The sequence below is a fragment of the Mirounga angustirostris genome, unplaced genomic scaffold (assembly GCF_029215605.1).
Source record: "Mirounga angustirostris isolate CCGP_5_RB_7025 unplaced genomic scaffold, mMirAng1.0.hap1 SCAF_7, whole genome shotgun sequence".
NCBI classification, from domain to species: domain Eukaryota; kingdom Metazoa; phylum Chordata; class Mammalia; order Carnivora; family Phocidae; genus Mirounga; species Mirounga angustirostris.
In genome coordinates this window covers 27353093-27371723 of record NW_026991715.1, presented here as the reverse complement: position 1 = coordinate 27371723, position 18631 = coordinate 27353093, and the positions used below count along the sequence as shown (strand labels likewise).

Genomic DNA, 18631 nt, shown 5'->3' with positions numbered 1-18631 from the left:
GTATTTATTTGTGTATTTATTTATTTGTTTATTTGCTATGGTTGTTTCCAATATTTGGAGTACTCCAAGGGCCAGAAGACTAGCGGTGCGACCTAGGAATACCTCCCTCTCCCCACCAGTGGCAGCCAGGTATCCCCGCCCCAATGCGGGCCAGATTTCTAGCGCAGCCGACCGGCAGCATTGCGCAGGCGCGGCCTCAGTCTGGCGTCCTAGGCGACGACTCCGAAAGCCTCGGCGCAGGCGTAATTCAGGAGGCCGAGGGAGCGTGAGGCCCGGGGACGGGGCGGGGCAGCTCGGAGTGCGCTTGCGCACTGCCTGCTCTCGCCCGAGGAGCCGCAGTCTCGAGAGCGCCAAGGCGGTGTTTCGGTAGTCTCTGGCAGACCTCTCCCGCGAACCCGGCGCCGTTGGACTGCGCCCAGGGCGGGGGCCTCCGCCGGGCACAGGAGGGAGCCACGATGCCGGTGAGGAGAGTCGCTCAGTGGCTGGGGTTCCTCATCCCAGCGGCCTGGCTCGGGGGCGCGGCCGTTGCCATGGAGGCGCGGATCAGGCAGGCGGCCGGGGTGGGGCGGGGCAGGGTCCGGCTCTGCGGGCCGGAGCGGTTGGGGAGCCTGGCGGGTGGGCTCCGTGGCCCGCGAGGTTCCAGCCGGTCCTGGGAGGGGCCCCGGCCAGGCCCTGCCGCCTTCGCCGGTGCTGCATCCCGCAGGGCCTGCGCTGCTTGACATAAAGGCACAGCGCCAGAGGATGCGCTCTCGCTCCCAGCCCTGCTAGCTGAGTAGGGCGTCTGGGAGCGGCCGCGGGGGGTAGGCTTTGGATGCTCCGCACCTGGTGGGGTCTGTACGCCGCAGAGCCGACCCTTGGATGGTAGCGGCGAGAGCTGCTTGCTTTTACTCCAGCCCTTGACTCGAGCTGTCATTTCTTTCGTGGTGCTTTAGCTTACAGTGCAGAATGTAACCCGTAGGTGTCTTTGTGTGTGAGGGGGGGTGGGGGGTGGCATGTTTGTCTTGTAGGCTTTCACAGAGTGTTACCGTACACTTAATAGGGGGCGTCCTAAGTCCAATATAGGGTCATGGAGAACACTTGGGCTTTGGTCGGTTTTCTCCTGGTTGCGAGACCTGGGACAATTATTTAATCTTTCTGGGTTCTTAGTTCCCACATAATTAAACTGTTTCTCATGGGATTTTATCAGGATGAAATAAGGTAATGCACAGCGGAATTGAAGGACAGTGCTTGACATTTAGCATTAAGTGCTCAATATTTGTTCCGTGTCGTTGCTTTCAAGTTACTAGTTCATTCAGCAGATATCCGGCATCAACCACATGTTAGGCACTGGAGGCAAAATACTGAGCAAAACCAGCCAGGTTCTTGAACTTGGGAAGACAGAAGCTTGCCTTCATGGCCAGAGGTGAAAGTCATGTTGATAGAGACAAGATGCCTATCATTCATGAAGCGAATGGGTGGCATGTAATAGAAAGTAGATTCTGGTCAATTGTGAAGTGTTCCCATGTAGGAGGAATGCTGGCCTACAGATGCCAGATCATCTTTTTTTTTTTTTTTTTTTTCCAAGAGACTATAGAAATTGTTATTTTTATGAAATTTCTCCATTTTTAAAAAATTTTAACAACTAATTCAAAAATATTGTTAAGTGCTATGAGCCAAACAAAAGATATATGTGGGCTGAATTCAGCCCCTGACAACCAGTTGGCAACCTTTGGTGTAGACGGATAGGACAGACATTAATCAAGTAAGGAGCAAACAAAAGTAGAATTGAAACTGGTGGTAGATGATCGAGGGAGAAGGGTGCTCTCAGGGCCTATACCACAATTTGACCTAGTTAGGGAAGTCTTCCCAAGTGAACTGGCTGTTTTGCTGAGACCTGAGAATAAGTGAAGGGGAGAGTGAGGAATGTTCTAGGCCGGAGGAACAGCACAGGGAAAGGCCTGTGGTGAGAAAGGGCATGGTGACAAGAAAAGGCTTAAAAAAAGCTAATGTGGCTGTGGCTAAGAAAGCCAAGCAGGGTAGCTTGTGAAATAAGGCTGGACAAGTAGACCTGGGCCAGAGCCAGGTCTTACAGACCACCTTAAGGATTGTGATTTTTATCCTGAGATCTGTGGGAAACCATTGAGGAGTTTTAAGTAAGGGAGCAACATGATTAAATTTGTGTTGAAGCTGACTGCTCTGTAGAGAACAGACTGTAAGAGAACCTAACTAGATGCCGGTGTCCAGTTTAGGGTGGGATCATGGTGACCTAGACTTAGGTGGTGAAAGCAGAGGTGGGGAGAAGTGTGTTATATTGGTACTGTTCAACTAAGCTATTGAACTTCACTTCAGTAACAGGATTGTATTTTTTTAATTGAAGTATAATTGACATATAACACAATAATTTCACTTGTACATGATTTGATATTTGTGTACCATGTGAAATAATCCCTACAGTGAGTCTAGTGACCATCTATCACCATTAAGAGTTACAAAATTTTTTTTCTTATGATGAACAATTTCAAGATATATTCTTTTAGCAACTTCCAAATATGCGGCGGTGTACTATTGACTATAGTCACCATACTGTATATTATATATACATGACTTACTTATTCTATAACTGGAGATTTGTACCTTTGATCTCTTTCACCCATTTTGTCCACCTCTGTACCCCACTGCCCTCTGGCAACCACCAGTCTGTTCCCTGTGACTTTTGCTTGTTCCTCTGTTTTGTTTTTTAGATTCCACATGTGAGTGTCTTTGCTTAGGGTTATATTTTAACATAGATGGTTAATCATAAAATTTCAAAAATTGAAACTACGTATATAGATGTTCATAAGGTTAGAGGGATATTAAAACATTTCTCTCTGCCATTGGACTTTATTTGCTGTGTTTCATGTTGTCTTCTATAGAGAAGATAGACTACATATGTTACATGGTAAGAAACATTTTACCGATGCATTGTAGAAAATAAAACTCAAAGTCTCAGGGGAACACAGGACGTACTACTATATTCTTGATTAAAGTTGTTAACCATGTTCACATGTGTTTTCCTTCAGGCAGGAAACTCAGAGGAAGTCAGGGACTTTTGTGGAGAAAGACAGTCCATAATATACTGATTCATTTTCTGCTTGAACAGCATTTATTTACTATAAATGTAAATTAGGCTTTCTTTCTCCTCATTTGTATTGTAAAAAACTATTTGCCTTTTCATATCACTTAATAAGCTTTTTCCATGTAGCTGTAAGATCTTTAATTGCATTTAACAAATATTTGTGGAGTGCTTAATACGTGCAAGGCACTGGGATGGCACAGTAGCCTTTTTCAAATTTGAAATTTAATTTGCTGAAGGTAAAAGTAAATGTTCTTTCCATTATTTGTGAATATTTTCTCCACCAGATCAATAAATCAGAGAAGCCTGAAAGCTGTGATAATGTGAAGGTGGTGGTTAGGTGCCGGCCCCTCAACGAGAGAGAGAAATCAATGTGCTATAAACAGGCTGTCAGTGTGGATGAGATGAGGGGAACTATTACTGTACATAAGACTGATTCTTCCAATGAACCTCCAAAGACATTTACTTTTGATACTGTTTTTGGACCAGAGAGTAAACAACTTGATGTTTATAACTTAACTGCAAGACCTATTATTGATTCTGTTCTTGAAGGCTACAATGGTGAGTATATTGTTCACTTTTTCTTAACTTTATCAAGGTATTAATACCCTATAAATTCATCCATTGTAATTGTACACTTTGATGAGTTGTAGTAAATACATACAGTTGTGAAACCATCACCACAATCCCGTTTTATGACCCTTCAAAGTTCCTATATGTCCCTTTGCAGTCCCACCTCCAGGCATCCATTGACCTGCTTTTACCTATAGTTCTGTCTTTGCTCGAAATTTCATATAAATCAAATCATACCCTATCTCATCTTTATAACCTGTTTTCTTTCAGTTGTATAATGTTGTTGAGGGTCAACCGTGCTGTTGTATGTATCAGTACTTTGTTCCTTTTTTTTAAATGATTTTTTTTTTTAAAGATTTTATTTATTTATTTATTTGAGAGAGAGAGAGAGAGAGAGAGAGAGAAACAGCATGAGAGGGGATAGGGTCAGAGGGAGAAGCAGGCTCCCTGCTGAGCCGGGAGCCCGATGTGGGACTCGATCCCAGAACTCTGGGATCATGACCTGAGCCGAAAGCAGTTGCTTAACCAACTGAGCCACCCAGGCACCCACTTTGTTCCTTTTTAATGCTGAATTGTATTGCATTGTATGAATATACCACCTTTTACGATCTTCAATGAAAATCTGGATTGTTCCAATTTTTGGGCAATTATATATAGTCCTGCTATGAACATTCTTTTATAGAAAGTTCTTTGTGCAGATAAGTTTTGAAGTTTCTCTTGGGTAGATACCTAGAAGTAGAATTGGTGGGTCATATGGTTACTGTATATTTATCTTTTGAAGAAATTGCCAAACTATTTTCCCAAGTGGTGACTATTAATTTTTTTCCCCACCAGTGTGTTATGAGGGTTCTTTTAGTTTCTTCACATTCTCACCAACATTTAGATTGTCGGTCTTTTTAATTACAGCCGTTCTAGAGGATCTGTAATAGTATCTCATTGTTTTAACTTACATTCCTATAACAATGTTGAGCATTTAATCACGTACGTATTAGCCCTTTGTGTATCTTTTAAAATATTTTACCCTCTGGGGCGCCTGGGTGGCTCAGTCATTAAGCGTCTGCCTTTCGCTCAGGTCATGATCCCAGGGTGCTGGGATTGAGCCCTGCATCGGGCTTCCTGCTCAGTGGGAAGCCTGCTTCTCCCTCTCCCACTCCCCCTGGTTGTGTTCCCTCTCTCACTGTTTCTTTCTCTATCAAATAAAGTCTTAAAAAAAAAATATTTTACCCTCTTTTCAGTTTCATTGCCTATGTTATTATTGAGTCATGCTTTTTATACATTCTGGATTCAAATCTTTTGATCAGATAAGTGATTTGGAAATATTTTCTTCCAGTATGTGGCTTGTATTTTCATTTTTAAAATGGTGTCTCTTGAAGAGAAAAGATTTTGAGTTTTGATTAAGTCCAGTTTATCATTTTTTTTTTTCTTTTATCATCATGCTTTCATTGACATAGGCAGGTAATATTTGCAGAACCCAAGACCAAAAAGATTTTCTCTTATGTTTTTATCCAGAAGTTGTAAACATTGTATGTCTTACATTTAGGTCTGTGATTCATTTTGAGTTAATTTTTATTAAGGGTGTAAGTTCTTTGCCTTTTTTTGTTTTTCCCCTTCTGACCTATGGATATCCAGTTGTTGCAGCACCATTTGTTAAGACTATCCTTTCCCTATTGAATTAACTTGGTGCTCTTGTCAAAAATCAACAGACTGCAGTTGTGTGGGTTTATTTCTGGATTCCCTATTCTGTTCCATGTCTATCCTGTTTTTATTACTGTAGGTTTATGTGTTGGAATTAGGTAGTGTATGTTCTCTAGCTTTATTATTCTTTTTCAAAATTGTTTTGGCTTTTCTGGATCCTTTGCATTTTCACATAAATTTTAGAATTACTTTGTCAATTTCCACAAAAAAAACCAAAAAACCTACTGGGATTTTGGTAGGGATTGTGTTGAATTGTTATTCTGACAATATTGAGTCTTCTAATCCAGAACATGGTATCTCTCTTATTTATATCTTGTTTAATTTCTCTCATCAGCATTTTGTTGTAGTTTTTAATGTACAGGTCTTGTACTTATTTTGATAAATTTATTCCTAAGTATTTTTTTTACTTTTTTTTTTTTTTAAGATTTTATTTACTCATTCATGAGAGAGACAGAGAGAGAGAGGCAGAGGGAGAAGCAGGCTCCCCTCAGAGCAGGGAGCCTGATGTGGGACTCGATCCCAGGACCCTGGGATCATGACCTGAGCCAAAGGCAGATGCTTAACTAACTGAGCCACCCAGGCACCCTCCTTTTTCTCTAAAGATTTGTATTTATTTGTTAGAGAGAGAGGGAGAGAGCGCGCATGCACACACAAGCAGGGGGAGGGGCAGAAGGAGAGGGAGAAGCAGACTCCCCTGCTGAGCAGGGAGCCTGATGGAGGGCTTGATCCCAGGACCCTGGGATCATGACCTGAGCCGAAGGCAGACGCTTAACCAACGGAGCCACCCAGGTGCCCTACCTCTTCCTTTTTAAAATTTAAATTCTAGTTAACATACAGTGTATTCCTAGGTACTTTTTATGCTTTTGTGAATACAATTATTATAATTTCATTCTTAGAATTGTATATTTCTGATACATAGAAATGCAGTTGATTATTTTAGTAGTTTTTTTTTTATCAACATAAAATTCAAATAACATAGAATTCACTACTTTAACCATTTTACAGTATACAAGTCAGGGGTTTTAGTACCTTCATAGTGTTGTGTAACTGTCACTGTTGTTTCCAGAACATCTCCATCACCCCCCAAAGAAACTATGTATCTATTAGCAGTTACTCCCAGTTTTGCTCCCTCCTACCCTGGCAACTATGTATTTACTTTCTATGTGTATGAGTTTGCCTGTTCTGGACATTTCATTTAATAGAATCATATGCTATACAGTCTTTTATGTATGGCTTTTTTTACTTGGTCTAATGTTTTCAGTGTTCTTTTACATTATAGTATGTATCAGGACTGCATTTTTTTTTTTTTTTAAGATTTTGTTTGAGAGAGAGAGAGCACAAGCAGGGGGGAGGAGCAGAGGGAGAGGGAGAAGCAGAGGCCCTGCTCAGCAGGGAGCCTGATGTGGGGCTCCATCACAGGACCCCGGGATCATGACCCCAGCCGAAGGCAGACGCTTAACTGACTGAGCCACCCAGGCGCCCCAGGACCGCATCTTTTAATGGTCAATTAATACTCCATCGAATGGATATGCTATATTTTATTTATCCATTCATCCGTTGGTGAACACTTGTGTTGTTGCCATTTTTTGGCTATTATGAATAATGTTGCTGTGAATATTCTTGTATGTGTTTTTGTGTAAATGTATGTTTTCCCTTTGCTTAGGTAAATATCTAGGAGTGGAGTTGCTGGGTCAAAAGGTTAACTGCCATATTGTTTTTTGTTTTCCATAGCAGCTGCATCATTTTTACCTTCCCACTAGCGGTGTATGAGGTTTCCAATTTCTTCACATCTTTGCCAAAACTTGTTGTTTGTCTTTTTGGTTACAGGCATCATAGTGGCTATGAAGTGATATCTCATTGTGTTTTGCAATTGATTTTTGTGTATTGACCTTGTACCCTGCAACCTTGTTAAACTTGCTTATTATTTCTGGTAGGCTTTTATTTATTTATTGGTAAGTTCCCTAGGATTTTCTTTCTTTCTTTTCTTTTTTTTTTTTTTTTAAAGATTTTATTTATTTATTTGACAGACAGCGAGAAAGGGAACCAAGCAGGGGGAGTGGGAGAGGGGGAGAAGCAGGCCCCCCGCCGAGCAGGGAGCCCTATGTGCGGCTTGATCTCAGGACTCTGGGACCATGACTGGAGCCGAAGGCAGATGCCTAATGATTGAGCCACCCAGGCGCCCCTAGGACTTCCTATATACAAGAGTGTGTTACCTTCAAATAAAGATAGTACAATTTCTTTCTTTCCCATCTTTTTGCTACCTGAATTGCACTGGCTAGAACCTCCAGTACAGTGTTGAATACGAGTGGTGAGAATGGACATTTTTGTTTTGTTCCAGATCTTAGGGAGAAAGCATTCACTGTTTTACCAGGAAGTATGATGTTCTCTATAGATTTTTATCTGATTAAGTTCCCCTGTGTTCTTGGTTTGTTCCCCCCCTCCCCCGTAGGAATGGATTTTGGATCTTGTCAAATGTATTTTTTTCTGCACCTATTGAAATCATCTTTTTTTTTTTTTTAATAATTTTTATTTATTTATTGAGAGAGCATGAGAGGGAGGAGGGTCAGAGGGAGAAGCAGGCTCCCTGCTGAGCAGGGAGCCCGATGCGGGACTCCATTCCAGGACTCCAGGATCATGACCTGAGCCGAAGGCAGTCGCTCAACCAACTGAGCCACCCAGGCACCCGAAATCATCTTTTTTTTTTTTTAGTTAATATTTTCAGTTACATTGATTGTAAATGTGAAACCAGTCATACTACTTGGTTATGGTATATTATCCGTTTGTATGTTGTTAGATTTGATATGCTAAAATTTTGTTTAAACTTTTTTGTCTATGTTCAGGAGAGATATAGTAGTTTTCTTGTAATGTCTTTGTCTGGTTTTGGTATCAGGATAATGCTAATTTCATAGAATGAGTTGGAAAGTATTCCCTCCTTTTTAATCATATGGAAAAATTTGTCCAGAATTAGTATTATATGTTCCTTAAGTGTTTGGTAGAATTTACCAGTGAAGCCAACTGGGCCTGGAGTATTTTTTTGTGAGGTTTTTAAAGATTCAATGTCTTTAATAATATAGGTTTTTTTGAGTTACTTGTTTTTCTTTTAGTGAGCTCTGGAAATTTACTCTCATCGAATTTGTCTCTTTCATCTAAGTTTTTGAATATCCTCCATTTTTCTTGTGTTAGAATGTGGTGATGTAATCTTTCTCTGATATTGGTATATGGTATTTGTGTCATCTCTTTTTCTTGTGATTAGTCTGGCAGAGGACTAATAAAGTAGGAGGAGGTTCTCCTACTTCCTCTTTTTCTGCTTATGGTGGAAGCTGAGGTCATTGTTTTGAGACCTTCCTAACTTTCGAATATGGAGATTTAATTCTATGAATTACCCCTTAAGTACTGCTTTAGTGGCGTTGTACAGATTTTGACATACTGTGTTTTCATTTTCTGCAGTGCAAGGTACTTTCTCCCTTCCCTCTTGATTTCTTCTTTGATCCTTGGGTTATTTAGAAATGTGTTAGTTTCCAGATAATTTGAGATTTTCCAGAAATCTTTCTGTTACTGATGTCTAGTTTAATCCCGTTTTAGTCCGAGACATACTGTGTAAAACTTGAATCTTTTGAAATTAGAGACTTGTTATATGACCCAGAATAAGTTTATTATTAAATGTTTGTACATTCTTGAAAAGAATATGTATTTTGCTGTTGTTGGATAGGGCATTCTATCTATAAATGTTTTACATCAATTTGCTTGATAGTATCATTCAAATTTTCTACTTAATTTTCTACTTGGTCTATCGATTACTGACACAGGTATTGAATTCTCTTACAATATTTTTGTATTTGCCTCTTCCTTTCAGTTCTATCACTTTTTACTTGATGTATTTTGAAACCCTGTGAGTAGATGCATAAATGCCTAGGAGTTTCAAGTCCCCTTCATACATTAACCTCATTTTCATTATGAAATTACTCTATCCGTAGTAATGTTCTTTACTCTGAAACCTCTTTGATATTAATATAGACATTTTAACTTTCTTTTGTTTTAGTATTAACATGGTATATCTTCATTCCTCTTTTGTACTTTTAACATATTTGTGTTTTTATATTGAAAGTGCATTTCTAGAACCTCCTATACTGGAGGTCATTAAGATTACCCCAAATTCAGAGCTTGGTAGGAGAAGTCAAGGGTCTCAGGATATACTTGTACTTACAGCTTTGGTTTATTAGAGCAAAAAAGATACCGAAAAAAGAAAACAAAAAACAGCAAGGGGAAAAGGTGCACGGAATGAAGTGTGGAGGAAACAGGTAACAAACTTCCAAGAGTCCTCTCCTAGTGGGCACACAGGATGTGCTTAATTCTTCTGCCATTTAATGTGACAATACTTGTGAAATCTTGTCTGTCAGAGAAGCTCTGTAAGAGACACAGTGTCCCAGGTTTTTGTCGGAGCCTGCTCACGTAGGCACCCTCAGCCTTGCACTTGCCAAGATCCCCCACCCATAGAAGAGAGAAAGCAGGTGTTTAGTATAAACTACCTTGTTTATACAGTTTAGGCATAATGAGCTACTCTACTTGTTAGGGATTGGCGAGAACCCTCCCTGAATGCAAATTACCAGATGCTAGTCAAAAGCCAAACTTGAAAGCAGGCCTCTCAAAGAATAGTGGCCCCACATCTGTTGTTAGCTCTCATCTGCAGGGCATTGTATAGTTGGTAGTGTTTGTTGTTGTTGTTTTTTAAACCCAATCTTGCTGTCTCTGCTTCTTAATTGGGTTATCAAAACCATTTATGTCTTGCTGTTGGTTTTCTCTTTGTCCTCTTTTCCTTTTTATGCCTTCCTTTGTATTATTTCTATTATTCTGTTCTGTCTTCTCTATTGGCTTATAGCAATACATGTTTGTTTTATTTTAGTGGTTGCTCTAAGGTTTATAGTATAAATCTTTAATATATCACACTTTATCATCAGGTGATATTATGCTACTTTTTGTATAGTAAAAAAAATTTTTTAAACTATACTTCTAGTTGTCTCCTCCCAAGTTTTGTGGTGGTGGTGTCGTACATTTACTTCTACATGTTATAAACTCCAAACCATATTGTTGTTATTTTTGTTTAAACCATCAGTTGTCTTTTAAAGAGATTTAAATAATAGGAAAAAAACTATTTTATTTTCTTACTTATGTAGTCACCATTTTTGGGACTCTTTATTCCTTCATGTAGATCCATATTTCCCATCTAGTATCACTGTTTCTGCATTGGATAACTTCCTCAAATGTTTCTTAGAGTGCAAATCTACTGATGATTAATTCTTTCAGATTTTGTAGTCTAAAAAGTATTTTTTTTGCCTTTTGTTGTTGTTGTTGTTTTTTTAAAGATTTATTTGACACACAGAGACACAGAGAGGGAACACAAGCAGGGGGAGTGGGAGAGGGAGAAGCAGGTTCCCCGTGGAGCAGGGGAACTCCATCCCAGGACTCTGGGATCATGACCTGAGCTGAAGGCAGACACTTAACGACTGAGCCACCCAGGTGCCCTTTGCCTTTGTTTTTGAAAGAAATTTTCATGAGATGTAGGATTCTAGGTTGATAGTTTTTTCTTTTAGTACTTGAAGGATATTCCTCTACTGTCATCTCATTTGCCTTTTGTCCTACTGGAATTCTGCTTTCCTTATTTTGGTTCTTCTTTATATAACATGTCTTGCTCTGATTGCTTTTAAGATTTTCTTCTATATCACTGGTTTTGAGCATTTTGATTATGATGTGCCATGGTTTGTTTTTCTTTGTTTCTGTGCTTACAGTTCATTAAGCTTTTTGTATCTGTGAGTTTGTAGTTTTCATCGAATTTGGAAAATTTTCAGCCATATTCCTTCAAATATTTTTCCTGTCCCCATTCTCTCCTTGGGGGACTGCAGTGACATGTATATTAAGCTGCTTGAAATTGTCCCACAGCTCATTGATGCTGTTTTTCTTTTTTCTATTTTTTCTCTGTATTACATTTTTTATTATTTCTGTTGGTATGTGTTAAAGTTAACTGATCTTTTATTCTGCAGTGTCTAATCTACCTTTATCTTATCTGTCATATTTTTCATTTCACACATTGTAGTTTTCATCCCTAGAAGTTTGATTTGGGTCTTTGTTGTATCTTCCATCCAAGTTCTTCCAAACTTCCGTCCAAAGTTTCCAGTTAACTTTTTAACATGTAGAATATGGTTTTTATAACTGTTTTAATGTCTTTGTGTGCTAATTCTAACATTTGTGTCAGTCCTGAATTGGTTTTGACTGATTGATGGATTTCTTTATTATGAGTTGTATCTTTTTGCTTTTTTGCAAGCTTGGCAAATTTTGGTTGGATGCCAGACACTGAATTTTACCTTGGCTCTTGGATTTTTTTAATTCCTGTAAGTGTTCATGAGCTTTGTTCTCAGTTGCAGTTATCTGAAAATGGTTTGATTCTTTCAGATCTTTTTTTTTTATTAGTTGCAGAGGTAGAATTTAGTGATTCATCAGTGTTCATTACTTGAAGTGCCCTCCTTAATGCCCATCACCCAATTACCCCATCCCCCCATCTCCCCTCCAGCAACCCTCAGTTTGTTTCCTAGAGTTTAGCGTCTCTTATGGTTTGCCTCCCTCTCAAATTTCATCTTATTTTTCCTTCCCTTCCCCTATGTTCATCGGTTTTGTTTCTTAAATTCCACATATGAATGAAATCATACGGTATTTATCTTTCTCTGGCTCTTTCAGATCTTTTTAAGATCTTTAGTTAGGACTGGAGTAGTGATCGGTCTAAGGTTATTCCCCTAATTCAGAGGCAAGACCCTTTTGTTTACTGTACCTAATTTCCTGTGCTTCATGAGGTTTTCCAGTCTGGCTGGTGTAAACAGATACTGTTTCTGGCCTTTGTGAGCATTGAGGACTCTTCCTTCCAAATGATTCCCACCCCCCACCCCCATTTAGATAGTTTCCTCATACTCTTGAGATGCTTAGTACTCAGCTGAATATTTGAGGAAGACCTGCAGACCTCTGGAATCTGCAGCTTTCTGCACGGTGTTATCCTCTCCGCTACTGTGTCCTACAAATTCTAGCTGCGTTGGTCTCTCTGGACTCTGGGCTCCTTCTTGACTCAGAGAATCTGCTCATCACTCCTTGGATTCCCCTTCCTGCTCTGTGGTTGATTCTCTCCCAAGGCAGGAAGCTGGGCAGTCATAGGGCCTGACTTACCTGTTTGCCAACTTTGGGGATCACAGCCCTTTATTGACTGAGGTTCATTGTCTTGAAAACTGTTGCTTCATATATTTTGTCTGCTTTTTGTTTCCGTCAAGAGGGTAAATCTGGTCCTTGTTACTCTTTGTTGGAAGCAGAAGTGTCACTCATTTAATTTTGAAATAACAGAATTGTGTATTTTAAAAAATAAATGTTGTACGGAGTAGTATATAGATGTCAAGGGACTTTTCACCTATTTTCCACCTCTTCTGACTGAAAATTGTTGATGATAACATAGAACAATATGTTTAAAAAGGACAAAAATCAGGAATGCTATTAAATAGTGTTTACTTGGCATTATTCAAATGTGCAATGGCAAGTACATAATCCTTCCACCATTTAAAACTTTTTTTTTAATTAATAAGCTTTTTTAGAACAGCTTTAGGTTATAGCAAAATTAAGGAAAGTACAGAGATTTCCCACATATCCCTTATGTCCAAACATATACAAAGTTCCCCACTATCAACATCTTTCACCACAGTGGTACATTTGTTACAGTGATGAACATACATTGACACATCAGTATCATCCAAAGTCCATAGTTTACATTAGGGTTCACTTTTGGGGTTGTACATCCTATGGGTTTTGACAAAAATATGATGTGTATCCACTATTATAATATCATAAAAGATAATTTCACCTCTGCTCTGCTTGTTTATCCTTCCTTCCCCGGCTAAGCCTACCAACCACTAATCTTTTTACTGTCTCCGTAGTTTCACCTATTCTAGAATGTCATACAGTTACAATTGTATAATATGTAACCTTTCAGTTTGGCTTCTTTCACTTAGTAATATGCACTGAAGTTTTCTCCATGTCTTTCATGGCTTGATAGCTTGTATCTTTTTTTGCACTGATGATAATCTATTGTCTGGATGTACCACAGTTTATTTATCAGTTCACTTACATATGGAAGGACATCTTGTTTGCTTCCAAATTTTGGTAGTTATGAATATGCACTGCTTAAACATCCATATGCAGATTTTTTGTAGGCTTTCTACCATTTTTAAGATGTAGTCATGAAATGGGGAGTTTGGGTAAAATTTCAGGTCATTTTTAGTTTTTAAAAAGTAAAGTTTGTTTTTTTTTTGAAGATTTTATTTATTTATTTTTTGACAGAGAGACACAGTGAGAGAGGGAACACAAGCAAGGGGAGTGGGAGAGGGAGAAGCAGGCTTCCCGCCGGGCAGGGAGCCCTATGTGGGACTCGATCTCAGGACCCTGGGATCATGACCTGAGCTGCAGGCAGACACTTAACGACTGAGCCACCCAGGTGCTCCTAAAAAGTAAAGTTTTAAGAGAAGTTCATCTTAAAGAAATGCTAGCATTAGATTTGTTAAGTTGGACATACAAAAACTAGAAATTTGGAATTTCATCTCTGAAAATGAGATGAGATTCTTTTATTCTAGGGGATTCCTGGTCCTCATTTCTCAGCTTTAAAATTACAGATCAATATCCTTTTTGAATCCGTAATCTTCATTATTTAATGAATTCATAGAAATTTTATTGGAAATTAACTTTGAATTAAAGTTTTGGCCATTACATACTTTTAAAAAATAAGGGCTCTAGAGCCAAATGGACTGTGTTCACATCTTGTTTCTACCACTTACTATGACATTGAACAAGTAACTCAACCTCTCTAAGCCTTTGTTTCCTTAGCTAAAGTATGGGAAAATAAATAGTGCCTTGCTCTTAGGATTGGGGTGAAAATTCAGTGAGGATGTGTGTAAAGTACGTGACCTAGCACATAGTAGATGATCAGTAAATGATAGCCATTGTGTCGGCTCTCACATACGGTCTGTGAGTTCATAATATTTTCAGCTCTCTTGAAGGCAATACGTTACGTTCTTAATGGCATAGTTTGAAATATTTAGCGAGTTAGAAAAAAATCAAGATTTTTTTAATTCCCATGTATAAAAAATGGCTTCTGCCATGATTAAGTATTGTGATGATTGTCACGGAAAGTCTGAAAATGATGGGGACATAAGAGGTTACTTGCATGGGGTGGAAGTAGTTGAAAAGCCGTGTCAGTTGTGCTGTCTTCTCACACTGTGCTGTCTCCTGCAGAAATTGCACCCGCTCCCAGGGCTTCACTGGGCACATACATCTCATCCCTCCACCTGCCTGCTTGCCACATGCATTTGGGTTGTCATGGGCACTTAGAGCTCAGCATGCACTCAACTGAATTCAGTCTTTCCCTTCAAACCGTCATTTCTTCTGGTGGTGTTCACCAGCCATACATCCCTTGTTCAAGCCAGAAATTTGAAAAGTCATCCTGGATTCCTCCTTTTCAGTGATCCCCTGGCTAGTTATTTCCCAGGTGCTGTTGCTTCTAACGGTTACATGGCTCTGAAATCCTTCCACCTTTTCTCGTTCTCTTCTGTTGTCAACACCGTGTCTCATTTGGCTAACCACTCCAGCTCTTTGACTGGCTTCTTCACATCTCCTCTTGCTTTGTTCCAGTTCTTTGTACACAGTGTAGCCATAGTGATCCTGATGTCACTTCTAACTGCAAAATCATTCTATGGCTTCACTTTGCTTTTAGGATTAGTTCTTAAAACCTCAGCGTGGCCTTCATGGCGGTGTGCAATTAGGCCCTTGTGGTGTCTTTACCTCTGTGTCCATCTGCCTTCATTTTCCATCTCCGCTTCTTCCATTCTGATCTCATTTCATTTCCTCAAAACCTCTGTTCTCTTTCTTTCTTTTTGCTGTCCACTCTGTTGCTCTCTAATTCTTACTTATATTTCAGATTGTATCTTGAACCTTACCTTTTCTGGAACGCCTTTCTTGACTTCCCTCCACTTTCCCCTTGTGTCATTTCTCCTGCCTAGATTGTATCCCTTTACTCTCAGCTAGAACTCCGTTTCTTATTCCCAACACTCATCCTGCTTGTAAATATTTGACCAGTATCCCCTCTCCAAGATGATGCACACCATAAAATTAAGGATTCTGTTTGTCTTGTTTGTCATTGTGTCCCTGGTGCCTAGCATATGCCATACTCAGGTGTGTGCTAAGTAGTTGCTGAATTAATGAATTTAGGTATGTAGAAAGTTCAAATTGTATCTATAATTACCTATAAGAATTGTCACATTTTTTAACTCCCCCATTCCTTACAGATTTTACTTAAAAAATACGTATTTTTAAAATGAATTTATTTTAGGATTAAGAAGAAAAAAACCTGCCATTTGCTTGTACTCTACCAGGCATCATGCTGGTCATGAGGAGTAAACTGTTTCATTTGGTTCTTACTGTTCATGTCGGGTAGTTATTCTTATCCTCGTTTTACCACTGAGGAGACAATCTCTGAGTCTGAGAGACAATCTCTTGTCTAAGCTCAGGTGGCTAAAAGTGGCAGATGTGTGGATTCACACTGAGGTCTTTCCGTTATAGAACCTGTATTCTTTTATTGCTGCAATTACACTACCTTCTCCAATTTAATGTCCACATTAAGTAATTAGCATACACATTATAGTAAATTTCTTATAATTAGCCATAATGTAAAATTTTGCTTTTAGGGCTTGGAATACTTTTCATTAATAATTAGGAATCTCATTGACTTGAGAACTTTAACAGTGCTTGGCTCATGTGGCACAGAGTACATATTGTTATTGTTGATAATATAAGTGAAATTTGTAGGGGTGCCTGGGAGGCTCAGTCATTAAGTGTCTGCCTTTGGCTCAGACACTTCCCTGCTCGGCGGGAAGCCTGCTTCTCCCTCTCCAACTCCTCCTGCTGTGTTCCCTCTCTTGCTATGTCTCTGTCTGTCAAATAAATAAAATCTTTAAAAAAAAAAGAAATTTGTACTTGAATAAATTTTAAATCCAGGGAAGAAATTGCATCACAGTGTCAAAGAAATTACTTTTAAGAGTTATTATTGTTCTGTAGCATTAGACTCTAAAAAGTGATTTGAAAAAAATAAAAAATAATAAAAAGTGATTTGATTCTCTTCATCATTTTCAGGAACTATTTTTGCATATGGACAAACTGGAACAGGCAAAACTTTTACCATGGAAGGTGTTCGAGCTGTTCCTGAACTTAGAGGAATCATTCCAAATTCATTTGCTCACATATTTGGTCATATTGCAAAAGCAGAGGGTGATACAAGGTAAAAGAGAATTCTTTTATTTTCTAATATTGAGAAGTACAAACACAAGAAAGGCATATAGATATAAAGCTTATAAACACATTTGAAAACTACTCTTATAAGTATTTCTCTGCTCTTTATGCTTCCTAAAATGATGTTTTATTTATAGATTTTTGGTTCGAGTGTCTTATTTGGAAATATATAATGAAGAAGTCCGTGACCTTTTGGGCAAGGATCAGACACAGAGGTTAGAGGTAAGGATAACTGAAATTGGGGTACTTTCCAAAGTAGTAGAAGTTTACTAAATTAAGGTTCTTTTTTTTTTTTTTTTAAATTAAGGTTCTTTTTGTCCAAAGGTATTTTTAATATTTTACTTATTTTTTTGACCTGGTAATATGATCATGATTCAAAATTTAAAATACTGTGAAAATTAATGCTTTGAAAAGTTGTTCCTACCCCATCTGCTCACTTTTACCCTAAGATAACTGCTTTCAGTATTCCTTCATTGTTCCTTTATGTAAGTATCAACAAATACAATTTTACTTCTACTCCATAAGTAGTTACACATGTACCTTGATCTGCACTTTTTTTATTAAAAAAAATTTTTTTTAAAGATTTTATTTGTTTATTTGACACAGAGAGAGAGAGAGAGCACAAGCAGGGGGAGTGGTAGAGGCAGAGGGAGAAGCAGGCTCCCCGCTGAGCAGGGAGCCCGATGCAGGACTTGATCCCAGGACCCTGGGATCATGACCTAAGCCAAAGGCAGATGCTTAACCATCTGAGCCACCCAGGTGCCCCTGATCTGCACTTTTTTTTAAAATTAAAATTCTTACTCAGATAAGCGTAGAGTCATGTGGCTGTAAGAAAGAATATGGAGAGAGTTCCCTTTACATAGATGTACCTTTTACACAGTTTTCCCCAGTGGTAACATTTTACAGAGCTGTAGTAGAGTATCACAACCATGATACTGTCGTTGATACAGTCTACAGATTGTACTCACAGTGCTCCAGCTTTTCTTGTCCTCTTTGTGTTTAGATTGACAGATCCACTACCACATTAAGGTACTAAACAGTCGTATCACAGAGATGCCTCCTGTTACCCTTTTATGACCATGTCCACGTCTAGCCAGACTGCATTGCTCTGTCACCATCCCTCACCCCTGACAATCCCTAATCTGCTTTCAAGTTCTAGAATTTTGTCTTTTCAAAAATGACACGTAAATAGAACTGTACAATATGTAACCTTTTGGGATCAGCCTTTTTCACTTGGCATAACCCCCCTGAGATTTATCCAAGTTGTTGCATGTATTGATAGTTCATTTACTTTTTATTGCTGAGTGGCACTGCATGGTGTATACATGTAAAGTTCCACCGTTCACCTGTTGAAGGACATCTAGGCAGTTTATAGTTTTTGGCTGTTATGAATCAAGCATCTATGAACATTTGCACACAGATTTTTACATGAATGTAAGTTTTCATTTTCTGGTATAAGGGCTAAGAGTACTCCAGAATTGAATGAAGATTTATGTTTTTGTTTTATTCGAAGAGTTTTATAGTTATAGCTTTTATATTTAGATCTTTGATCCATTTTGAGTTAATTTTTGTATATGGTTGAGGTAGAGGACCAACTTCATTATTGTGCATGTGGATATCCAGTTGTCATAGATATCAGGTCATGATCTCAGGGTCCTGGGATGGAGCCCAGCGTCAGGCTCTCTGCTCGGTGGGGAGTCTGCTTCTCTCTCTCACTCTCCCTCTGTGCTCTTTCTCTCTCTCAAATAAATAAAAAAAAAAAAATGTTAAAAAAAAAAAAGCTGTATACTGTTCTTTATAGGGAACAGCCCTCTCTTGATGAACACTTGGATTGTTTCTAATCTTTTGCTGTTACAAACAATTCTGTAGTAAGTCGTGTTTTATATATATGACTTCATACATGTGCAGGCATAT

The 18631-nt window shown here is 38.9% G+C and overlaps 1 protein-coding gene across 2 annotated transcripts in view; it reads left to right on the top strand.

The window, feature by feature from the left end:
• Window positions 1–275: 275 nt before the first annotated feature.
• KIF3A (kinesin family member 3A) overlaps window positions 276–18631 on the top strand; it is a 53407-nt gene continuing 35051 nt past the window's right edge. The window contains exons 1-4 of one of the 2 annotated variants that reach the window (XM_054511435.2): window positions 276–461; window positions 3379–3652; window positions 16562–16706; window positions 16855–16939. In XM_054511435.2, the coding sequence (XP_054367410.1) occupies window positions 456–461; window positions 3379–3652; window positions 16562–16706; window positions 16855–16939 (510 nt within the window). In that variant the 5' untranslated portion in view covers window positions 276–455. The remainder of the gene's footprint in view (window positions 462–3378; window positions 3653–16561; window positions 16707–16854; window positions 16940–18631) is intronic. The other variant, XM_045892467.3, reaches the window with a different exon arrangement.